The sequence below is a fragment of the Diabrotica undecimpunctata genome, chromosome 6 (genome assembly GCF_040954645.1).
Source record: "Diabrotica undecimpunctata isolate CICGRU chromosome 6, icDiaUnde3, whole genome shotgun sequence".
Taxonomy (NCBI): Eukaryota; Metazoa; Arthropoda; class Insecta; order Coleoptera; family Chrysomelidae; genus Diabrotica; species Diabrotica undecimpunctata.
Window position 1 is genome coordinate 102,301,223 of NC_092808.1, and position 27,032 is coordinate 102,328,254.

The 27,032-nt window shown below is 32.4% G+C and overlaps 2 protein-coding genes across 2 annotated transcripts in view; both read right to left on the reverse strand.

The window, feature by feature from the left end:
• Positions 1-3,450: 3,450 nt before the first annotated feature.
• On the reverse strand, positions 3,451-13,568 carry LOC140444550 (uncharacterized). Its single transcript, XM_072536311.1, has 2 exons — positions 10,076-13,568; positions 3,451-3,650 (listed from the first exon to the last, which is right to left on the reverse strand). The coding sequence occupies exons 1-2, from the start codon at positions 13,566-13,568 to the stop codon at positions 3,451-3,453; spliced, it is 3,693 nt and encodes a 1,230-aa protein (XP_072392412.1).
• Positions 13,569-18,032: 4,464 nt separating this feature from the next.
• LOC140443657 (uncharacterized) overlaps positions 18,033-27,032 on the reverse strand; it is a 74,003-nt gene continuing 65,003 nt past the window's right edge. The window contains exons 6-7 of the mRNA XM_072535024.1: positions 22,093-22,259; positions 18,033-18,359 (exon numbers count right to left, since the gene is read on the reverse strand). Of these exons, the coding sequence (XP_072391125.1) occupies positions 18,241-18,359; positions 22,093-22,259 (286 nt within the window). The 3' untranslated portion in view covers positions 18,033-18,240. The remainder of the gene's footprint in view (positions 18,360-22,092; positions 22,260-27,032) is intronic.

Genomic DNA, 27,032 nt, shown 5'->3' on the forward strand with positions numbered 1-27,032 from the left:
GCTTGGCTTTTGCTTGTCTGTATATATTTGCTAAAGTTTCTATGTACGGTTTGTCAATGCCTTGGTTGGTCAAAGCTTCTGCCTTTAAATATATAGAGTCGAAAGCCTTCTTGAAATCTATGGAAGGTTAATGCTTGCGGTATTTCATATTCTTTAGCTCTATTCATTAGTTCTCGAAGTGTATGAATATAATCTATGGTACTGAATCCACTTCTGAACCAGCCTCTCGGCTGTGCAACATCTAAGGCGTTTGTTAATCTGTTGTTAATGACCTTTGTGAATATCTTGTATTCGATTGGTAGTAGACTTATAGGTCTGTAGTTTTTGATATCCTCTTTGCTACCTTTCTTATGAATAAGAATTATGTTAGTTGTATTCCAGTGGTCTGGTATGCATCTCGATCTTAGGCAGTTCGTAAATATGCTTGCTAAGATTTTCCAGGTTTTATTGCCAGCGTATTTAAGCAGTTACACTCATATTGTCATTCATAGAGAAGAAAATGGCAAAAGGTAGCCAAATTATAGGAAGCAATGAATGATCTCAGAATCCGACAAACACTAATAAAAGCAGTTAAAGCACTATACAAAGAAAACAAAGTAGCTATTAAATGTGGAAATAAAGCCTACAATCCATTTAAGACGACAAAAGGACTTCTACAAGGCTGTGCTACGTCCCCTACTCTGTTTAAAATATTCTTGGAAAAGACACTCAAACCATGGAGGAGAAAGTGCGAAGGAATGGGCATACTAGTAAGAGACGAATACCTATACACCTTAAGTTTTGCCGACGATCAAGTAGTCATCGCACAAGATGAAGAAGATCTCAGCTTTATGCTCAGAAAACTAGAAGGAGAATATAAAAACAACGGAATGGAAATAAACTTAGAGAAAACCGAATACCTAACAACAGAAAACAAGGATATGAGAAACCTAGAGATAGACGAGGGAAGACAAATAAATGGAACAGATAAATTCAAGTATTTAGGAACCATAATATCGAACCAGGGAACAACAGAAGAAGATATAAACAACAGACTGAGACAAACAAGAAACTGTATAAGACAACTAAACTCAGTGTTGTGGGATAAGAACATTACGATAAAGACAAAAAAGAGAATATATAATACCCTGACAAGAAGTATCCTGACATATGGGTCCGAAAACTGGACAATAAACAAGAGAAATAGAGGTAGAATAAGAGCAGTAGAAATGGAGTTCCTGAGGAGAAGCTGTAGACTTACAAAAAGAGACAGAATTGAAAACGCAGAGATTAAGCGGAGAATGGGAGTGCAATCAGACATAATCGACTATATAGAGGAGAAGAGACTATCCTGGTACGGCCACGTCAGAAGAGCGGACAGAGGACGCTGGATAAACAAAATCACAGAATGGAGCCCGATTGGAAGAAGAAAGAGAGGAAGACCCCGAAGGTCATTCAGAGATGAAATCGACGAGGCTATGGAGAAAAGAACCCTGCGAGATGGAGACTGGAATGACAGGGAAAATTGGAGAAAACGGTTGAGTGAAGGAAGACAGTGAAAACTGTGGATATCCTTAGTAGTAGTAGTACTCATATTGTCGATTCTACTTCTTCCGGAAGGACTTCTGGTACATCTTCTTGGTTACTGATTACTTCTTTAAGTATGTCAGAGGCTTTGTATAGTTGAATTCTAGCTGTAGAATTCTTTTATTATATTTTCTTATGTCTTTCTTAATACTTTTCCTTATTGTCTTACAAAGTTCTGTGTATTGTATTCTCTGTATGTTGGTACTCACTTTCACTTCCCTTTATTATTTTAACATTATTTTAGTTTTATCAGACAGTTTCCTACGTTTATTTTGTTGTTGCGGGCCTCCGATTTCTTTGGCACTATCAAGGATGATTTCCATTGATTGAGAGCTGTCGGTTTGGTCATGTATTTTTTCATCAATTGTCCTTTGGTAGTCATCTGAGTTTTCTTTTAGATTGTTAATATTTATACCTGTTACTCTTGGTTTTGTGATTAATTTTATTCTTTCTAGTTTCAGATCTAGAACTATTTTTGCTCTGATTAGTCTATGGTTGCTGCCTGTTTAAAATTTATTTATTACACTGACATCTTTTATTGTAGCAATCTTGTTGGTTAGAATAAAGTCTATTTCGATCTTAGTGATTTCATTTGGTGCTACCCAAGCTCATTTTCTGTTCGATTTTTTCTTAAAAAATGTATTTGCAATTGGCATGCTTTGGTAGTGTGCAAACTGAGCCAGTCTACAATGACATCCACTCTTTCAATATCTATCCATTATTATGGGACACTTTCGATCGTCTTTCTCACCAAAAAGCCCAACACATTTCTGAAAATAAAACCCAAACTCAGAAACGCAAACTAGAGCAACTCATCTCTCAGCAAAATCCACAGCCCATTTCGAATCAACAACCCTCTACTGTTGTTCACAATTTCTCAGATATTCACATATCAGATATAGCTACCAAAGCTCTGCCAAAAGGCTTCAATTTGTCACTCCTCTTTCCATCCCAACAGAGAAAATTATTTGTCAAACTAAAAAAGCTATTTCTCATCTTCCTTCCGACCAAGCCGAAATTGTCAGACAAGTTGTCGCCAGAATTCTCCGTACTTCCAAACCCCCACCGTCAAATATCAGTCTTTCAGAAAGACGTGCCCTCAAAAAATTTTATATATATTCTTCTTCTTCTTGATGTGCCTATCCGTTACAAGTGTTGGCGATCATCATGGCAATCTTTATCTTATCTGCAGCAGCGCGGAAAAGCTGCACAGATGTTGTATTGAACCAGATTCTGAGGTTCTTCTTCTTCCTGGACCTCGTTTTCCAAATATTTTTCCTTGCAGGATGGCTTGAAGGAGAACATATCTGGATTCATTTCGCATAATATGTCCGAAGAATTGTAGGTTTCGAGATTTAATGGTTTTCAGTCAAGGTCAAGGGAAATATTCTTTCCTTCAATCTTTCGCCACGTTCCTTAAAAATCTCAGCTGGGATACCACTTTCTCCTGCACTTTTGTTATTTTTTAGGTCTTATATTATTTCTTCGACTTCATTTAAAGTTAGTCCTCGCATGTCCCTATATTTCTCGCATATTTCTGTCGAGTTCCTCTTGTTGGTCTGTATTTAATAGATCTTCGAACTATTCCGCCTATCTGACTAATTTTTCTGTTGTTTCTCCTAGAAGCAAACCTTTTTTGTTTCTGCAATACTGTGGATTATTCTTTTTAGTTTCTCTGGATTTCTAAACTTCTTGGTAGAAATTTTTTACATCTTTGTTTATATAGGCGTCTTCTATGCTTTTCTAGCTGGTCTCTTTTTTTTTCTGCAAATTCTTTTAACTTCTCTTTTTCTCGCCAAGTTTTCTATCGCATTTTGGGTATTTTCCCTATCTCTTTGTAGTTTAGCCCTGTTTCTTCTTGCCAAAACATTCCTACATTCTTTATCAATTCTGTCTTGCCGTCTTTTTATATGCTCTCTTTCTATTCACTTTTTTCGCAGCTTCCGATATGGCTGTCTGTATGGTCTGCCATTCTTCGTCTATATCCTGTTTGGCTGGATTCTCTAGCTTTATATTTATTTCTTCCTCTAGTCTGTTTACTACTTGCTTCTCTTGAAGGCGCTCTAATTGATAATTTAATCTATCTTTAACAGGTTTGGAAATTATTGGTAGTTTTGGTTTTAATTTTGCTATTATTAGTGTATGGTCACTGTTAGTATCTGCCCCTCTATAACTCCTGCAATCGATTATTGCCTTATCATCTTTGCTTTCAATTAGGGCATGATCTATCTGATTTTTCACTTTTCCATCAAGTCCATGTTACCTTATGAATGTCTTTGTGATCAAAACTTGTGCTAGCTATCTTCATTTGGTTCTCTGTAGCAAATTCTATTCACTTTTTCCCATTTTCATTTGTTTTCTTATGTAAAATTCGTCCACCAGTTATTCTTCTATATATTTCCGACTTTCTGACTTTTGAATAATTATTTTTATATCATATATCTGTATATTCCCTCCCTATTAGAGTGTTTAGCTTTTCGTAGAACTTTGTTTTGGTTTTTAAATCTTTATCTTCAGTGGGCGCATGTGCATTAATGATACTTATCTTCCTATACTTTTCTCTTACCCTCAAGTAAAATATTTGGTCATATTGGTTGAACATCTACAACTGTTTTGTGTACTTTCTCCCTGAATCTCACTTTAAAATGGATCTCCCCACTATTGAACAGTGTGTTCTTTCCTATTTTTATTATTTCATTTCCCAGTTGTTTCGTTTCCTGCAGGGCAAGGATATCTGCTGTGTCTTCTTCCATAATTTTGTCTGTTTCTTAAAGCTCCCTGCTCGTAAGTACCTCTCACATTCCATGTCTCAATTTTTATTATTTCCTTGGATTGTTGCCTTTCTCTTTTGTTTAACTTAGAGTTTAGCTTAGAGTTGATAGTAATGGAAATTAGAAGTTTCTAGCTTCACATATTTACAGATTTTTCGAAAAAAAAAATGTTTATTGCAAATAACCAGTTTTTCAAATAAATACCCAAAATAAAACCAAACTGTATTTAGTTCAATATCAAACATAAGGAATTTGTTCATGAAAATAAAACTTTCACATTTTTAATCATATAAAGAAAATGTTTAAACGAAAAAAAAATCAAAAGTTCATGCTTAAACGAACAAATAGTCATTTTTTGCATTCATCCTGCTCATAGTTCATTTTTATTCTCCACGAACCAGCGCTACAATGGATTGTTACAAATATCTTTCTTAATATTTTGCGCTCAAATATTCTCAAATTAACTTTCAATCAGTTTCATGAAAAGGTCCACGTTTCACATCCATATCTAATTACTGTATTGTAGATTTTAAGCTTAGACTCACGATTCAGTAATTTACTTTTCAATATGTCTTTGTAAGCATAAAACCATTTATTATTGCTAAGAATCTTCAAACAACAGAATGGATAATTTACAAGCTAAGTAGTAAGAAAGGTACTAAGTAAATTAGTACCTTTCTTACTACCCTTGTCTAATTGTGCGTTTCTCTCTGTACTTTATTAGACTCAGTTTTTTCCTGTTCCTCTTTTATTTTTGCTTCTCTTTTGGCTTGTGTCCTGGTTACTGGTAAAATTTACTGGTACTTTATAACACCTTATACTCAGATCCATAACGACAACAAAAATTATAAACAAATTCGACAAGGAAGTGTTCGTAAAATAAACTAAATTTTTACCCTTTTGATTTTCTGTTTTACAATTTTGCCTTCTATGCTATGCGCTCCCCATTACCATTTACTGTTCATCACTTTTAATTTGAAGGATCGCCATGTGTTGTAGGTACATCTATGATATGGTCCTTAGGTCGTTAGTTTTGTAGCTGATTTAATAATAAAAGACACTCAAGTAATATTTATGAAAACAACCATGTCTTTCGCAATGCTACGTCAGGGGTCGCTCACTGTGTGTTTTTAGTTCATCGTTACTCGGCATGTTTATTTACTTGTAAAGGTCAATGACAATACCCCTTGATTCAACTGGGTTATTAATAGTTAAGAATATATATTTAAGATTATAATATAATATTTTAGATAATAATTAAGAATATCTAATCTCAACACAAAAGGTTTTCTCCTTCATCACTCTTGTTTAACCCGTATATTGAGGCAGTGTTAAGTAAATAGAGGACATTGACAGCATATTTTTAATTTTACAGATGACCAAGTGGTTGCGGCACATGACGTTCGTATTTAAATTACGTCGAAATCAGGCAACTTGGCTGCCTATTTTGGGATCTGTTATTCCAGTAGAGAGTGAACTTAGCTATTAATAATATCCAAACTCTAATTTACCTTTGATGTTATAATATATAACATGTCAATTTTTATTTGCTCCAACATTTCTCCTTATTTTATATTGTTTGGCTGACACAATATAATGCTTTGTCATGCATAAGCTTTACTTATTGTAATAAAAATATTTCATGAAATCAACAATAATAACTAAATATTATAATTACAAAATAAGCAAAAGCTAAATAAAGTTCACATTATCTCGATAAAACAGTCATTTTATAAAGATCACTCATAATTTGTTTAGTTCTGTATGTATATACCTACCACTTGGTTCTGAACCTATTTAGAGTCCGTTTAAAAAAAAGGTCGAAAAATTTTTCGCTGATATCTCCGTAAATTGATAAATAATTTACGGAGATATTTGCAAAAAGCAGTTTTTTTGCACTAATTTATAAATTTTATTAACAAAATAAAACGTTATTAATACATTTGAACATCGAGGAATTACCGTCTTTTAAATTTTTGACAAAATTTTAGAGCGTGGCAGCTGCTACTCATCCCGCCTTTTTTACGCCTACTAAGATATATTACCGGTTTTCTATTATATGAATGACCTTTCTCCTATTCACATGAATACATTATAAAATGTAGGGACACGAGGACGGTATACTCCGTGATCTTTGGAGATATTTAGATCTAAAAACATAAATAAAAGTGTTTACCGTCCTCGTACTGTACATATACCTATACACATATATAAACATATAGATCGTCAAAGTAGTAAATAATTATAATTAATATAAAGAATATAATAATATAATGTGTAAAAAATTACCTGAAGGTAAAAATTATGTCATCATTATTAGTAGGTACTGCGACAGACTATTCCAGCCAAATTTTAAAAAAAAATTAAGTTTTTCGGTGAGTTTCAAATGGACTTAGTTTTTCCAAGGTTTCCCATATTTCCCGGTATGTAGTTATTTATATTTTGACGAGCTACCCCAGATTAAAAAAAAAGAGACTTCTAGCTGCAATGAAAGCCGAGATAATGTAAATTTTTCCTACGTGATTCAATTTGAAGTTCCAATCTGGAAAAAAAACGGAGCTGAAACAGTTATCCCCTCCACTTTCCTATGTCGATCTTTCGAAAGTACCTTCGTTTTGAAGGGCTGGAAGATTCGAAAAATTGGATGAATTTTATGGCTATAAGTTTCAATATAAAGTTTAGATTTTCATTCAAAATTCTTCTTAATGTTTATAAACAATGGAGATATGATTTTTTAAAATATAGTCCCTAACTTCGTTCCTATTGGTCATATAAGGTTTTTTTAATGTGAGTTTTTTTACCAGCTATTCAATGGTTGTACGTACAAGTCTGTAGCTTGAAAAATATAGAAGTTATTACAATTGTTTATAAGTAAAAAAACATACCCCTTTTTCAAACGTTTATTTTGTAAATAATTTCGATGAAAACGCAATATGCATTTAACTTCTGCGATAGTTTAAGACAAGTCTTAAAGAATCCTATAAAATTTGCTGAATGTGTCTAGCATTATTAATATAGCAAGTTTAATAGTTTAAATATTTAGCCTCAGGGATAAATAAATTAAATAACTTTTAAACTATTTGACCAATCGGGGGGAAATTTAACACAAATTTAAAAGACGGTAAATCCTCGATGTTCTAATGTTTTAATAACATTTTATTATGTTAATAAAAAAATTTATAAAATTTATAAATTAGTGCAAAAAACTGCTTTTTTGCAAATATCTCCGTAAATTTTTGATCAATTTTAATTTAAAAAACGGGAAAATAAAGATATTCTTGATATAAAAAAATGATATAAATATTGTTTATGTAAAATATAAGGGAAAAAATTATAGACAAAAAGTCAAATTGTGACCATAAATTATTTAAAAAAAAACGCAAGGTAAAAATACGAGTACTTTTTCATCTTTTCGTCATTTAGTAACCCCCACCTATGTCTTAAAAGCTTCAGATATCTGCGAAAAATTTTACCGTGAAATCGATGATGTTTGCATAACCAGACTGGGCTGATTGTAATATTGTACTGTGTGTTCATAAAATTCATATTCATTCATAAATTTGTATATTCTGTTATTCAATGTCACAAGTAAACTGCACGTGTAGGTCATACTACTTAAAAAATAAAGAGTGTTATTGTAATTTTTTTTCTTACGGTATGATAAAGATAAAATTATCTACATATCTATTGGAAAAACACAGCGTTAAATCTATGAGTTTCTATTATTTTAATGTTTCTTATCAGGTATTATATATATTATTATAGTGGTTATATATCTTATCAACAAACAGCTGCAGCATTCATGATAATCTTTGTTATATTCATCATAGTAAATCAACAAAAATTATATATAGATACTAGTTTTTATATTATTTTACTCGCCGAAAATATTTCCACAAGATGTACGATTTGAAGTAGAATTTTTTCAATTGCGTTGCCTAGTTTCAGATAATTATGAATGCGAGCTCACAAATATCTGAACCCATAGTCTAAGATCCCACTGGATCACCACGTTCATAAGGTAGATAATCAAACTCACATTTTTACATAAATTTAAGAATAGGAGAATACATTGGTTAAAAATTGGCCGCAAATATTTTTAATTGAAATCTTGAATATGTTGCCTCTGTGAATCCATTTCAAATAGCCAAAAAGAAATAAGAATAAGACTTACTCACAATCAATTTATTCTACCACCAACGACTGGTTTCGCATACTATAATTTGATATGCATCTTCAGGTCTACGGTACATGGTAAACTAAATGCTGAAATAAAAACCCGTATTGAGGTACTGTCTGGTAAGGAATATAGAGCAATTATGCCAATATTATATGTGTGTGATTATTAAATATGACTTTAAAACTGATTAAATACACAAAGTAAAAATTAGGTGAAAAAACAATCTAGTAAAATTAAAGTTAAATAAATAAATAACTAATAAATATTACTTACATGCCGATACAAGGATTATTATTTATTGTTTTAGAAAACATAGTTCAAACTGTTATGGTAAACTGGTGACGGGTGACCATCGGTTTTATTGTAACTATTTACCAAATAGAGATAAAGTTCTTGAGGAACACATTGATTAAATTTGAATTGTTTTATTAGGGTGGAAAAAAATAGACATCGATAGACAAAATTGGCGTGTGTAATGCCTTGCTAAAATTGTTATTACAGTGCTTATAAAAGAACAAATATGGAGGAGATATGTCTTCCGACAGTTGACATATAATTGACAGGCAAACTTTTAATACAGTGTTGCCAGACATAAAATATTAATATAATATAATAAAATATTAAATTGAACATAAATTCCCCCCTTTGAAGAGAATCTTCAAAGTTAAACCAATTTATAAAACTAATACACTAATGTCAATGTCACCACTATAGTGTCTCATTTTCCAATGGTAGTGGACACAAATGTCTAACAGAACGGGTCACTACACGAGTGGCGGTTTTCACTTCTGCTACTCTGGAGATGCCGTCCTTTCCTGGAATTAATTGAAGAATTCGCCCCATTTACATGGCGGCTGCTGCTCATTTTTAATTAAAACTAATGTTCCAACTTTGACTGATGTGGGTGGATCCTTCCATTTATATTGTACATGTAGTTGGGAAATATACTCCTGCTTAAATCTCGTCCAAAACTGCTGGTACATACGCTGAAGCTCTTGTGGTTTAGTTAATCGATTCAATGGAACTTCTGATAGGTCAGGATCAGGAAGTGTAGTTATAGGTAGACCAATAAGAAAATGGGAAGGAGTAATAGGTTCAATATCATTGGGATCATTAGATAGGGTATACAGTGGGCGTGAGTTTAGGATACCCTCAATTTGAACAATTAGAGAATTGAAATCTTCATAAATAAATTGTTTATTTAACATAATGCGTTTTAGGTGGTGCTTTGTGCTTTTTACTGCAGCCTCCCAAAGACCTCCAAAGTTAGGTGTATAAGGAGGTATAAAATGCCACCTAATGTTTTTATGAGAAGAATAGTTGCTTATTTGAGTTTGATTAGCATACAAAAATTGACCTAATTCATTTAACTCATTTCTAGCCCCTATGAAAGTACTTCCATTATCAGAATAAATATCGGATGGTACTCCTCTACGTGAAATAAATCTCCTAAGACAAGATAGAAAACTATCTGTTGTTAAATAAGATACTAGCTCTAAATGAATAGCTTTTGTGCAAAAGCAGACAAAAACACAGATATAACATTTTAATAGTTTACATCCTCTACCATTTTTGTCCTTCAGTGAGAATGGTCCAGCATAATCAATACCAGTATACTGAAAGGGTAGAGATGGCGTTACTCTATTGTCAGGTAAACTTGACATTGGATAAGAAGCAAATGATGGGTTAAATTTAAAACATGTCATGCAACTGTTACAAATTTTTCTAGCTAAATTTCGTCCTCCAACAGGCCAATAAAATTGTCTTATAGCTGAAAGTAATAAGTTAGGCCCTGGATGAAGTAATACTGAGTGTTTATGTGCAAAGATAAGTTTTGTCAATGGATGTTTTGACGACAACAAAACAGGATGTTTTTTATTAGATTCTAAGGATGTGAATCGTAATCTTCCACCAACTCTTATTAAATTGTCTTTATCTAGAAATGGAGCAAAACTGCTAAACTTGTGCTTAGAAGGTAAATAGGTGTGTAATTTTAACAAGGAAAATTCTTCATGGAATGAATCTAATTGTGCCAATTTTAATAATAGTATATGAGCACAATTTAATTCTGAAACTGTTAAACATCCAAATACTCGCTGCTCTGAAGCTTTGCGGCTATTTGAAATAAATCGAAGAAGATAGCTAGTTACTCGATGTAATTTATTAAAAGTTGAAAATTGTAGAAATAAAGCAGATGGCTCTTTAATTTTAGTTGTGAATATAGCAGATGCTTTCTTTAAATCCGGAATTACTAGATTACATTCATTAATAGTAGATAATTGAGTAAATGGTTTATGTAAAAATTCTGGACCATAAAACCATAATTTTGAATTTGCAAGATTTTCTGGTAAGACTCCCCGAGAAGCTAAATCTGCAGGGTTCTCCTTGGTGTTAACATAAAAGCAGCCATATGGTTCAGTAATTTTCTGAATTTTGGAAACTCTATTAGCAACAAAGGTTTGCAATTGATTTGGCTCTTTTTTCAGCCAACACAGTACAATTTGAGAATCAGACCAGAAATATATTGGAATTGATGGAAAAGAGCCTTTAAGAAGTTGATCTACTAGCTGAGCCCCTAATAATGAAGCTAGTAGTTCTAAACGTGGGATAGTGATTGATTTTAAGGGTGCTACCTTTGCTTTGGAGCACAGTAAATGTGTTTGATATATACCTTTAGCATCTACACTTCTTATGTAAATGCAACTTGCATAAGCTTGTAGTGATGCATCACAAAAACAATGCAGATCCAATAATTTATGGGTTCTTCCGACTGCTAGTCTTGGAATTTTTAATTGATTTAAAATAGGCAATTGGTTGTAGAATTGAAACCATTTGATAAATATAGTTTCTGGAACTGGTTCATCCCAAGGTAATTTAAGTGACCATAATTGCTGTATAATTATTTTTGAAATGATTATCACTGGACTTAAAATTCCTAAAGGATCATAGATTTGAGATATGGTAGATAAAATTTGCCTTTTTGTAATATGATTTTCATGCTTGATGGAACATATTTTATACCTTAAAATATCTTGCTTGCTAGACCATTGAATACCTAGCGTTTTAAAACTTTCTGATTCTCCTATATTTAGAATTTCATTGGGAATGTCAGATGTACCAATATTGTTTAATACACGGGCATCATTGGAAACCCATTTTCTTAATATAAAATGAGCAGATTTTAAGATGAGTGAAATGTCTCTACATCTATCCTGGAGTTCAATAATATCATCAGACCCTGTTAAAAGATCATCCACATAAAAATCAGAAAGAATAGATTTAGAAGCAATAGGAAATGATTCTTGATATTCAATAGCTAATTGGTTTATACATCTTATTGCTAAATATGGGGATGAAGTAGCACCATATGTAACAGTATTTAATTGATATGTGGAAAATTGTTCATTCGGATTGTTTCGCCAAATTATTTGTTGTAAGGATTTGTGATCTTCGTGCATCAAAATTTGCCTATACATTTTAGATATATCTGCTGAAACTACGTATTTATATAGTCTGAAGCGAATTAAGATATCAAAAATATTATTTTGGACCTTGAGACCAACATATTGAAGGTCATTAAGAGAATATCCAGACTTGCTTGGGCATGAGAAATCAAACACAACACGAAGTTGTGTAGTAATACTTTCTTTTAAGACTCCATGGTGTGGTGCATAGTAATTTAAAATGTTTTGAGTGTCTAAGATTTTTGTCATATGACCCAATTGTATGTATTCATTAATAAATTCCTTATAAAGACTATAAAATTTGGGCTTTGAACTGAATTTCCTTTCTAATGATAGAAATCGTTGAATAGCCATTTCTTTAGAATCCCCTAATAGTGAAGGAGATTGTTTCAAAGGAAATTTTACTACGAATTGTCCCGTTCTATTGCGATATGTATCTTGACTGAATAAATATTCACATTGACTGTCATCTTTTGACATAGAATTGGTAATAGGAATTTTATCTATCGACCAGAATTTTTTTAGTTGGTCATCTTCAGGAATATTCTGTGAAAAATTACAAATAGAACTTTGATGACACATACTTGAGAATCTACCAGAGATAATCCAACCTAATTTTGTATTCTGTAAAATAGGGCCAGCTTTTCTTAAGGTGATTTTGCCATCTATAAGCAAATCCCAAAATAGAGCTGCACCTATGAGCATGTCTACTTTATCTGGCATATGAAAGTCTGGATCAGAAAGATGTAAATTGTTTGGTATATCAATTGAGGATATATCAATAGTTTCTAATGGTATAGAAGAAGTAATTGTAGGAACTACGTAACATGTGATATTATGTTGAAAACTGTTAAATTTAGAATAAATTACAATATTAGTTTTCTTTGTTAAATTTGAAACAGTTTGATTAATACCAAGAATAGCTAAATTGGTTGTTATTAATTGTAAGCCTAATCTTTGGCAAAATGATTTAGTTACTAAATTAGATTGAGCTCCTGAATCCAAAAGAGCTCTGCAGGTATGAAAATTACCTTTATTATCTTTTACATTGAATGTAACAGTTGATAATAATACTGACTGACTCTTTTTGTGATCATTTGAAGAAGCAAAATGTGTTTGCATTAATATTGGTGATTGAGAAATATCTGAATTGTTATAAGTTGAAGAACTTTGAGCAACATTGTTTCTATCTTCATTTGACTCTGATGTAATTGATTGATTATTTGAATGTGAAGACCCTGAATTATAATGAAGAAGAGTATTATGTTTGCGTCTGCACCTTTTACAAGAGCCAATAGTGCAAGTATTTTTGGCATGACCAATTCGTAAACAATTCGAACACAACTCTAATGCTTTTATTTTATCCCATCTTTGATTTACTGATAATTTTAAAAACTCTTTACATGTATAAATAGTATGCTCACCTTTACATAGATTGCATTTAATTCCATTTAATGATAAATTTACTTGAGAACGTGGATAAAACTCCCTAGGTGGTTTATTAAATTGATTTGATATCTTTGTATTAGAATGAGGTTCCTCTATAGACTCTAATATATCTTGTCTTTCTTTTAAAAATTCAAACATATTAACAACTAAACTAAGAAAGTAGGTATTGTGTAGAATGTTTGTTGAAATAAATGTGATGTGTAATATTATTTAAAAGTTATTTATATTTATTTAAGAGGTATATTTTGGAAATGTGTGTTAATTTATTGAAATTATTTATTTAGAACAGACAGCACTGTGAAAATATATTTATAAAAAAGGTAGATGAATAAGTAAAATAGAGTTAGCGCGATATTTGAATTCGGTTTGTTTATATTTGTAATAAAACTTTTCAATGTATTTTATCAATATATTTTAATTATATCGAACATTTTGGCATTTCTATTATTTTCTTCTATTTCTGTTTGAATGTATTGAACACTATTAAAACACAAAGATAAATCAGAACTCACAAAAGAACCCTAAGATTAAATTTGAACATCTGATTTACAATTTGGCGTCCGTAATTAAGATCATTGAGGTATATATTGAATAAAATACTGATTAATTTATTTTTATTGTTTGTTTTGTTAATTTGATTAAATTTTATAAAATCAGTAACTCTATTTAAATGAACACTAAATTTTAATATCATAATATATATATATATATATATATATATATATATATATATATATATATATATATATATATATATATATATATATACTACTCCCCAAAATTAATGTACCATTAATAAATGTCCCAGTAATTGACACGTTGAGGCAAAGTTTGAAATTAAACTTTCAATATATCAATATTGTTTTAATATTGCTCCTCATGAACTTCGGTTATTGTACTTTTAATTGGTATGATCTAAAATGGCGGAAAATTTCATACTTTAAAACGAAAAATAAAATAATAAGAATAATACCATTTGTACCAATAATCGACACCAGCAGTTTTTAACTGTGCTTATAATAGACATCTCATGTCCCAGTAATTGACACTAGGAAGTTTAGCATACGAAAAATGCTTAAAGTACTTAGGTAAGAACTTGCCTCTTTAATTAATTGCGATAATATTGTTAAATGTGTAAGTAATTAATTATTAATAAAGAAATATTTAAAAAAGTTTATTAAAAAATATAAAACAATAAGTACGTAATCACTTTGAAACATTTTGAATGAAGTCTTTAATCTCTGGTACAGAGTATACACCTCGTTACAGAGTGTACACCATACTAGGTTCATTAATGATTTTCAAATTATCGTCTTTTGGATACCAGAGTACATCTGGTGTGCTCGGCAACTTCCATCCTAAAACACTCTTTATTAATACATGAACATGGAATTCTCGATCGGTTTTATTCAACACAACCCCTGGAAATATAATATGATCATATCTTACGATGATAATTATAGATGACTGGGCTGAATTGGAATCCGAGACCTCAGTTGTTTTTTTTTTCTGCTTTTTGTCTATTTTGTTTCTTTTAGCTTATTCAATTGCCTTCGTTTTTTCTTGACGGTTACGTTTTCTTTACTTTTTTATTGTAAAAGTCCTTCCAGGCTTGAGATGTAGCAACCGAAGGAACTTTTTCTTTAGATTTCTTTTTGGGCTTTGGCGTATCAGGCCAAAATAATGATTTCTTAAATGGGCTTGGTACATCATTAGGGACTTTTTGATTTAGTAGATTTTCCTTAGGGCTAGACTGTTCTAGCGAAACGATAATATTTTCGGCATCAGTTGCTGTTGATGAACTACACTGAATACTCAAATTATTCTGGTTTTCCAGAGTAATATCATTTAAAACTGGTTTGGTAGGGTTATAATTATCAGGAGATATCAAAATATCATTTGCAGTTAATTCTATTGTAGCGAGATTAAATAAAACGAACGGTTCGAATTTATATAAATATATTTATTTATAGTTTACAGTTCGGTACTCTCTTATCAACTAAACTCTACTTCTAACATCGCGTCATATATATACCAAAAGTATTAAGTTCGAGAATATTCGGGAGTTGTCCCACCTCTAATTCGCCTACGTGACCTGTTGTTTCTTCTCTCACTCGATGCATCGCGAATGTTCTTGAAACTCTGGGACAGTGTCTATAACTGGGACATTTACCTTAATGTATTCTGATAAATGTTTACCTATATATGGGGTACAAAAATAAAGTTGTGTTTTTTCATCTTATTTTGCAATACCCTCTGGAATTTATTAGAAACAAACGCTGCATCTTATTAATATTTAAAGATTCATCCTTTCTCAATATTTAAAAAAAATGGTCTCGATATCTCTATTATCAAAAAAGAAAAGTCCGTTTAAAGAATTACGTGATTTTCTAGTCTCCAAAATTAACGCACCACCTCAACTGTACCATAATCTTTAGGGGGCGTTAAAGTATTATATAACTCAATTTTTGAAGAGTTTTGACCCTACCACCACCACTCCCCTCCGTGTAACGCATCGTAACGTTTTTCTGAACCTCCTTCCCCCTACGTTCCGTAACACCCGAGTGTTTTACCTAAAAGTAACAATTATTTTGCAACAAGAGATTTCGAACTAGCAATAATAAACTGCTAACAGTATTGGGTTTCATTATTAATAACCATTTTGAAATTTACCTCCTTTTAAAATGTTTTTGAACAATCCTTTGCCGGAATGTCATTCCGTTCAATTAATAAACGATGATTATCTTTCATTTTCTTCCATTTAAATCCCATATCTTTTACCATTCTGTAGAGAGAACTCACACTTTCAGTCCATTCGTACACCTCTTCAAATCTTTTTTGCAAAAACTTCAGAGATACACAACATTCACTCTCATAAAAACGGTAAATGGTAGTTCTAATGAACTGTTTATGTATGTTTATGTATGTTTACTATTTACCTCAAGTCTGTCATGGTTGCTTTCCTTTTAGCAAGTGTTGTAGCTGGAAATTTTAGTGAATTATTTGACTCTGCTTTTGTTAACATATTCGCTTGTTGAATGATCCTTTCTACTGTACGTAAAGATACTCCAGTAGCTTCGCTCACACGTTGTTTAATATTGGTTCGATTATCTTCAGGAAATAATATTTGTATATACTTAAATACATTGTAAACAATTCTTTTGGATTATGGTGTAAATCTGACCTGTTTACTCGTACTACACTTAACCATTTCCATCCCACAAAATAATTCTAATACGCGTGTTAGCACCTTTCTTTTTGAGATTCGACAACATAATAATAACTAAATTACGAACTAGTTTTAATCCAGTGAGTAGAAATTCTCGAAAATAATTCTTATCAGTTCGTTGTATGTCCTTAATGAATCGTTAGGAGTCATTACTAATGACTTTATAATTACGATTTTAAGGTAACCGATAGGTACTAAATTAAAAATTTTGCAACTTTTCCAAAGATTCTATAACAGATTCTACTTTTTTAATTCCAATTTACCACAACTCCCTCATTTATGGTAGACAAGTGAGAAATTTATTAAACCAAAAATTCCCTGACTGTTGGATTGAAAGAAGTGGACGCGTACGATGGTCTCCTAGATCTGCAGATCTTAATCGCATAGATTTTTGCTACTGGGGATTTTTGAAAGAAAAGCTTTACTTCGAACCTATTGAGAGTCCACAAAATGTAGTCGCTCGTATTCACGCTGCTGTGACATTTATGGACGAAAGCATGCTACACAGGGTTCGTGATTTAATGATAAATCGTTTAAAATGTTTAATTGAAGTGAATTGTTTAATTAAATTAAATTAATTTCTTGTTTTATATCAGTTATTTGTTTTTAATAAAGTTTTAAAGATTTAATTTTAGATTTTTGTTTTTTATCCAATGACTCAGTAACCAAGGACAAAACGCAAAACTTTATTGTTGCGATTTAATTTGTCTTAGTCTACCGATTCATATTCGGAAAGAACAGGCTAAATTTCCAAATATAGATCGAGCTAAAGCAGATGGTTAAAAAGTAATATGTATAATACTGTTAAAAAAAGGCTCTACAAGCTAGCTACAAAACAACACTTTTTTAAGCCAACTGCATTCAAGGAACTAATTCACCATCTACAAAAAAAAATGACGTCAACTAAGCAGGTCCTTAAAACTGAATACTTTGAGAAAGTGTGACAATAAAAATCAAACTTGAATAAACAAAATTTTTAACATTGTAACTATACTGCTGAACGCAATTTAAGCCTCAGTAAATGCAAAGAATTATGTATTGTTTGTAATTCCAAATATCATAAAACTCAATGTTTCAAAAATAAATAATCTTTTATGCTCTAAATTCCTATTTTCATTTAATTTTTGTTTATTTCGATTTTTTACAATTTCAATTACTAATTAAATGGGAATAAGCCACAATTAAAGGTTAAATTAATTTTATTGACGTTTCAATTTCCACTTCGGAAATCGTTCTCAAAATACAAACATTAATAAGTTAAAATAAAATTAATTTAACCTTTAATTGTGGCTTATTCCCATTTAATTAGTAATTACTTTAACATGCCACAAGAAAATAGCTTCAGAACAATATTTATAATTTTAGTTTTAGTAATTACCATCTAAAAGTTTGTTTAATTCTATGAATAATTCTATAAAAATAATTTACATTTTGATGTCCTTTGTAGTTTTGTAAACAAGAGTATATTGCAGAGTATGTTTATGATATATAAATATTACTACATTTAGTTTTTTTAATTCACATCGACACTTGCTTCTAGTTATATTATTAACTTCAATATTACGATAAGTATACTAATATTTAAACATCAACTTCGAAGCCACTCCAACCAATATTATCTTCATTATTAACTTCTAGCTCCTGCTGATCCTCGGCAAACACTCGCCTCTTTTTAAGGACTGAAGACGGCTCAGGCAACACTAAAACAAAATTAAATTATAAGATACAATACAAATAAAAATATTGAATCGCGTGTCATTAAAAAATCTCAAATGGACTCTATTCGACTTCCATGTGCATCAAATTTATAATACCGGTTGTAAATATAAAAAAACACCATTATTAGTGGCCCCCATTAGTTAAAAATCATACCTGTAAAATGTTAGTAAATGTGGAGGTTCTGTTCATTATTGTATTGGTATACTTACCACATCTAATTTTAGTTTCTAGGTTAAGTGTAAAACCAATAATTCAAACAACAAAAAGTTTTAAAGTAATAATTAGTATTTTCTCCTTATTTAGCACAAATACAAGCTACATATACTTACATACACACCTAACACCATCACAAGATGCATTTAACAGAAAAGTTTTGCCTACGTGGTCCCTTGAAAGGTAATTATTAAATCGATATAGAGACAAACAGAAAAGGAGATGAGTTATCTTTTAAGTCAACAAAAGGAACGAATAGAGAGACGACTGCTGACTTTTTCTCTGTCCGAAATAAAGTCCTAGAATTAGCTGGATAAATTGAGACTGGATATCTGCCTGTCAGATATACATTTTACAGCCTTTTTGTGATGTGCGACCTGGTGTTATCGTCTATAAAAATAAAATTCTTTCATTTTTTATTTTTATTTTGGTCCATAAACAAATGATTGAATACCATTTTCTTTCTATATTACATGCCATTGTTTTTAAAATGTATAAAAGTTAAGTACCACTAAACAAGCTAAACCGTGAGCAGAAAAAAATCCAGATCTAAAGATAGTTCGTGAGTGCCTAAACAGCGGAACTAGGTCACAGTGGCAGAGAATGCCAAATATGGGCCAGCAGTGAAGAGCTATTGGATTCAGTGGGCCTCCTTGTGTCTGCACGATGACGTCATCACTCGTAAATGGGAGAGTCCAGATGGAACAAGAACAATGCTCAACTTGCTTCTAAGGTCGTGTGTTAAGGATGTGCTTGCAGAACTCTATGATAGCTGCTCTGGGGGGGCATTTTGGGATTAATACAACTCTGGCCAGAGTCAGTGAGAGGGTTAATTGTCGACAAGATCTGGAAGAATGGTGCAAACCTGTGTGCATCCAAGAAGGGACCCAAAACGAGAGTTGAGGGAAAACTCCAACAATACATTATCGGGACTTCATGGGAACGAGTTGCTGTTGACATACTAGGACCATTTCCAGTAACAACATCATGAAAAAAGTATTTGATGATTGCTATGGACTATTTTTCCAAATGGCCAGAAGTAGTTGCACTACCCAACCAAGAAGCAATTACAGTTGGTGAGGCCCTGCTTAAAAATGTCGTTTCCCGACATGGGGTTCCACTTCTGCTTCATTCTGATCAAGCGCGACTTCGAATCAGAAGTTTAAAAGACCATGATGGCTTTGCTGGGAATTAAGAAGACTAGAAAATCAGAGACTGGGACAAATTGGTGCCTTAGTTTCTGCTAGCCTACTGAAGCTCCCAACATGAAGCAACTGGTTACACTCCAGCAATGTTATTGACTGGTCGAGAGATGAAGCTTCCCATCGATCTCATACATGGCAATCTACCAGATAGAGAGGCGGACCAAGAGACACTCCCTGAGTATGTCAGCGGCCTAAAAGATCGACTGGTTAGGGTCCACGATTTTGCCAGGAATAAGCTGCAACTCACCAGTGACCAGATGAAGGTTAGGTTCGATCAGAAATCCACTCCCGTTAGCTTCAAAAAGGTAATCAGTTTGGCTCTACCAACCAACTAGAAGGAAAGGTCAAAGTCCCAAGTAGTTACAGCAGCCCTGGAAGGGACCGTACCAGGTTACTAAGAAGAGAAACTAAGTTGTATATAGGGTGCAACCAACGCCATGAAGTAAGCCGAAGGTCGTCCACCTAGAGAGACTGTGTCCTTATGAAGGGTAGAATTAACCGACCTGGTCCATTTAGATACCGTTCGGGGCTAACTGTCTGAAAAAAAGGGGGCAATGTTATGTGACTGTAATTACTGCCCTGTAATATCTCAAATATTCTACCTGGCGTTCTATTCACGATATTTTCCTGGAATTTTATGTTGAAAGCGCTGACTCGATATTCATGACTTCGTTGGTAATATCTAAAACATATGTTTGTGTATATATACCTGCAGGCAACAACCACTGTCAGATTACATACTAACAGTAATCGCATAAAAATAGAACGGGGGCTTAGACAAGGAGACCCAATGTCACCTAAACTTTTTAATACGGTGCTAGAACATGCTTTTAAGAATTTGGATTGGATGACAAAGGGAATAAAAATAGATGGAGAATATCTAAACAACTTACGTTTCGCCGATGATATACTTATAATAGCTGAAGATCTAGGTATGGCAAGAGAGATGGTACAAGAACTCGTTGTGGCTACAGAAAGTGTAGGTTTAAATATAAATATGTCGAAAACAAAAATCATGACCAATTTGGTACCCAACCAGAACATCAGTATTGGTGGAAAAGAAATAGAACTCGTAGATAGATATAAATACCTGGGACATGAAATTATGATTGGCAGGGATAACCAGACTCATGAACTGAAGAGAAGAATCGGCCTTGGGTGGGCAGCATTTGGAAAACTGAGAGAAACTTTTAAAAGTGAGCTGCCCACATGCCTAAAGAGAAAGGTATTTGATCAGTGCGTCCTCCAGTCTTGACGTACGGAGCAGAAACACTTACCTTAACAAAAGCAGCAGCTACCAAACTGAGAGTCACGCAGAGAAGAATGGAGCGGTCCATGTTAGGAATAACTCTGCGAGACAGAATAACCAACGAAGACATCAGGAGAAGAACCGGAGTGACTGACATCATCGAGAAGATAGCCAGACTAAAATGGAGATGGGCAGGACACATAGCCAGAATGACAGATGGGCGATGGACAAAGAGGTTATTGGAATGGAGGCCAAGGGAAGACAAGACAAGCGTCGGTCGACCACCTACAAGATGGACTGACGATTTAAGAAGACTCGATAAAAACTGGATGAGAGCGGCGCAAGATAGACGGGGTTGGAAACATGAGGAAAAGGCCTATGTTCAGCAGTGGACTCTTGAGGCTGGATGATGATGATGATGATGTTTGTGTATAAAAACAGTTACGGCATCACTTTAAAAGGATAGTTTTCGTGCGACTAGCGAAGTATTTATCTTCTAAAGCGATATAGGAGAATTATTAATTCTCTAAACAGACATTTGTTATTTATATTATAATGAGTTAGTTTTTTGTATATTTGAGTATTTAAATAAAATTAGTTAAACTACGAAATTCACCTAATTCCGGAATCCACAGAAAAACGTAACAATATTTTATTGAAGATTGAGAGTTGCTATGTCAACCTAAAGGCTTTCTTTTTGTGTCAGGTTTAAGTGAGTCGACAAAACGAGATATATCGTGTCAAATTACACTTTATTACTGCGATATACAAACAGTTAAAATTTGAATCAACGTATTTTAGAAATATCCCGACGTAAAGGTTTTTTTGTTCGAATTTTTCTTGTTTAATAATGCTTTATTTCTACACTGTACGTTTTTAATTACTGCCCTTACACTTAACATATAAAAGAGGATTAAATGTAATAAACTGTAGCAATAAAACGTTAAATAGAATCATATTTACCAACATTTTGTCGGTTCTAATGGGTCAAAAATTGTTGCAATATCTGTAGTCCGATTTCGGATGAAAAAAATCAAAGATACCTACATTCAAAAGCAGGATTTGTTAAGCCCATATTAGATTCAAACATCGGCTGAGTGACATCAAAGAAAGGAGGTTTTTCCTGGTAATAATGTTCATTAAGAGGATCTACAGGCACCGTATCTTCTTGAGATTGATTTGAGTCTTGTCCTCTCATTTTTTGTTTCTTCATTCTGTAAATAAAATTAGAACTTAATATAAATGTAATTCAAAATAATAAAAATAGTAAGTTATTTTCCTTTTTAGTTGCATATATTAGTCAGGTTAAAGTTTCATTAAACCAGAAGAAATTATTCAAAATTATTCAGGAAACTTAGAAAATACCTTAAAATAACAAAAATGATACTTTAATAACTGAATCCAATTTTAAGAAATGTTTCAATTCGTATAGAGGTTGCCTTTATACGAAGAAATATGAGGTTACAGCGTGGGGCTCCACCCTCCCCGTAGTATTTGTATTGCATAAATAATAATACAGGTCTTTATTTTTCCTTCAAATTCATACAATACACAAAATATATAAATTATATATGTATAAAATACAATAAGAAAGAAAAAACGCCGAAGATCAGTTGGTGCTGATTTCAAGAAATCAGTACCTCTGCTTTTCATCTTAAGCAAGAGAAAAAAAATATAATATATTTTTTTGCATGTTCTGTAACAATCAATTAAAAACCATAACCAATAGAACCATTTAGCATTTAAATATTGTCCAAAAACTATCACACAGTATATACATACTTCATAACAGGTCATCAAATAGTTGCACATGTGGTACTCACTTAGCAATTTAGATTTAAGAGATTTCTTAAAAGATATAATCGATTTTAATTTTAATTCTTTAGCTAATCCATTATATACTTTTGATATTTGATATGTAAATGAATTTTTGAATTGTTCTGTACGATGTGGCGGAGCTGTAATTGTATTTTTGTATCTTGTATTGACATTATGTATGTCAGTTCTGTATATAATTTTTTTAAAAAAGTATGCTGGTAGAGAGTTTTTGATAATTTTGTGGAAGAGACAAGCAGCATGTAGAAATCTTCTCTTTTCCATGCTCAACCATTTTACATGTTTTAATTTGTCAGAAATAGGCTGGTGTCTTCTTACACCACAGATCAGACGAAGACACGAATTTTGAACCACCTGAATTCTTCTCCTGTCATCTGAACTAATACAAGGCCCATACACAACATCTTCATAGTTAAATTTTGATAATACTAAACTTTCGCACAGTATTCTTTTTACTTTGTATGACAGACAGTGGCGATTATGATAAATTGTTCTTAGACTTGCTAGAAATGCTTTACTAACACAGGTGTTAATATGTTTTGTAAATTTGAGGTGATTATCTAAAGTTAAACTTAGATTTTTTTGCACTAGTTACAGGTTTAATGATTTCATTATCAACAACTATTTCAATGATGTTACTCATCTCCAAACACACCCTGTTTGGACCAAAAACCACCAGATTAGTTTTTTTAGAGTTTATATTTAATGCATGATTTCTTGTCCAACTAATCAATAATTTAATATCTTGATTAACAATCTCAATAGCACTTGCTCTGTCAACCGGGTAAAATGAATGGTAGATTTGTGTATCATCTACATAGAGATGAAATTTACAGGTATTCAAGGAGGTACCAATATTGGTGGTGTATAACGTAAATAAGATTGGACCTAAGATTGAGCCCTGAGGTACCCTTGATAAAATGTTTAGAAAATCCGAGGTTCTTTCGTCTACTTTAACGCTCTGTTTCCTGTGATGCAAGTACGACTTAATCATATTCAATGCATCCATGGAAAACCCGATTGACTTCAAAATTGCACAGAGTAGTGAATGATTGAGAGTGTCGAATGCCTTAGAGAAATCGATCAAAACTAAAATGGTAACCTTACTCTCTTTCTCTCAAAATGTCATCAGTTATTTTAAGGAGTGCTGTTTCACAGTTGTGAAATGGCCTAAATCCGGACTGAAAATCGTTTAAGGTATTATTGTTAGAAATATAATCACCAAGCTGCATTTGCATAATGCGTTCTAACACTTTTGATAGAGTAGGCAGAATACTAATAGGTCTAAGATCCTTATATTCGGTTGGATTGTTACATTTAGGTATGGGTCTAATTAACGCTTTTTTCCATCCATCTGGAAAATAGTTACTCGAGAGGCAACAATTCATTATATGCGTTATATAAGGAATAATTAATGGGCAACATTGAAGTAACATTTTTAAGTTTAAACCGTCTGAACCTAGAGCATTAGATTTAATAGTATATAACAATTTTTGCACCAGATCACAAGATATTGGGATGTATGATGTGTAGTACTGATTAATCTCATAGCTCCTTAGTTTTCTGCCAGTTTTTTTTAGCCTAATCTCTTAGTGACATAAGAAGTTTTACATTATCTGTTAGCCAAAGATTATAATTTTTAGTGACTTTAATCTTTTTAAAAGGAGCATGTTTGTCAAAGAGAGCCATAATGGAGCTGCTTTAGAATTTTACTTTATCATTGATGTTTTCAATGTGATAGATGTTGGCAAACAGAGTACAGTTTAAATCAAGTAAAAAAAGATTTGCATCAAAATGTTTGAAATTTCTAACAGTCTTAAACATTGGGGCTGGTTTTTCTGGGAAGATATTGACGTCACAATAAATAAGCTCATGGTCTGTTACGCGGTCAAGAGAACATACACTAAAGGAGTTTATTCTATTTTCGTTTGAGACAATAATATAATCAATCAGAGTCTGCGATGTAGTAGATGAGTTGGCCCATCAATAATCTGTACCAAATTAAACCTGTCAAGTAAGTCATTAATTTTATGAGCTGGATTCAGATGTGGATTGAATAAGTCAACATTAAAATCACCCAAACAAAAAATTTCATCACAATCTGTAACCATATCAGCAAGAGATTTTTCAAAAAATTCAATAAAAGTATTAATTATGTAGTCTGGTGGTTTATAGACTACACCTATACCTATCAACAAGTCATTAATTTTTAGTTTGATCTGCACTTGTTCTAAGTGATTGTCAAATTTAACTTCTGAAAATTGATAATTATTTTTTATATACATACAAACTCCTCCACCTCGACAGTTTGCTGTTCTGACCTGACGAATTAAATTGTAACTATAAATTTGTACAGCGTTATTTGGTATTATTGGCTTGAGCCATGTCTCAGAGACACAAAATATATCAAATTGTTTATCAATAACATAATTAACTAAAGTAACTATTTTAGGAAATAAAGAACGAATATTTACATGTGCAACTTTTAAGTTCTCATTTTCATAGTGGGCACGTACCACAAGCTCACGTCCAGCTGGTAGCCACCAGCTGGACGTGACGTTTTGAGCTTGTAGTTCGTTTAACCGTATCTAGGTTACGAGGAATGAGGGTAGAGGAGCCCAAATGAGCTCGTCTCGGACACTAAGAACGCAGACCGTTGGCTAGAACGTCTAGCATCCTGCATACGTTTCTGCGATCTCGACACCTCAAACGACAGCTCCTCACCTCTGATTCCTTCCCGATAAATCACCTTTTACTACAGGTAGGGAAAAGGGCCCTAGCAGTATTCTATCACCGCTGCTAGACAGCGACAGAGGATGTACAGAAAAAAACACAGATTGATTGACCATATAATCAGGGTCTAGCGAGATAATTGTTGAAGACAATCAAGCAGGAAAGTATGTACGGTGAAAATCAGGTACGGCAGAGGATGCGGTCCCTCAAAGAACGCGGTGCAGAAGCGAAACGTTGGAAAGAGGAACAGCAACAGTAGAGACAAAATTTGCATTAATTAGAGAATTTTTGAAACTAGCACAGCGTTACAAAGAATAATGCTTTTGGAGTAACTGCCAAGTGCGTTCAACTCCAAACTTTTTATGGCACTTTTAAGGTACAAGAAAGGTCTTTTTGGATTATTTTTATTTTTATTGTATCAAGTCAACATTTTAGGGTAAAATGAGCACAATATTATGAAAGTACATAACAAAAGTTTTAGTTTGAGCTGTGCTAAATGAAATTTAACCCAATAGTTTATGAAAAATTAACTATTGAAGATCCAAAAATGTCAATCTTTCGTCGTTTTTAATTTTTGAAATAACTTTTGTAAAATTTCTTTTTTTTTTTGTGCAAAAAAAAAGCATTATCTTGTAGCCCTTTTAATTGCAAATCAAATAAGACTTCGTAAGATTCGATCGGTCAATCCCTTTTCGAGATATGTTTAATTGTTTATAAATTTTGTTTATAACTTTTGAAGAACATTTTTTAAAAAATGAATCGAATTCTAAACAGATTCTCTTCTTGGAATTGATCCTTATAGCTGAAGTCAAAGATTTAGAAAAAAAAAAGTTTCCTACGACCAATAAAAGTTGAGTTAGCATAATTTGTTTCAAAACCACAGCTACTTTATTTATGACAATTAAGAATTAAAATTGTCTCTATTCAGTACCTAAATGCGTATATTTTATGAAGATATAATTTTTTTAAACAGCTATTTCTATTCAAAAAACATAAGTAAAATTGACTGTGTTTTCGAGTATGTAGCTGAATTGGCTCGGTAGTGGATGAACTCTTCTCCTGTTATGACGGCCCGGCGAGAAAAAAACTTAATTCAGGACTTCGGAATCCGCGGCGCTAGGAAAAATTTGTCATATCTCCGTTAAATATGGACCAATTTCGCTCTTTTTATCTGTTTTTTATTTAAAATTTTATTAAAAATTTTCCGCTAATTGAAAACTTTATTAATTTAGCAACCGTTGTGAGTTATAATAAAATTGTGTGAAGAATTGCAGATTGTTTAAATTAAATAATATATTATTGTATAAAAGTGAAAAATATTTATCGTTTATCACCTAACTAAAATTATACATTATTGTATTTCTTTTGCACAGCACTAAAAAATAATTTAAACTATTTTGAGATTTATTTCTTGTGAA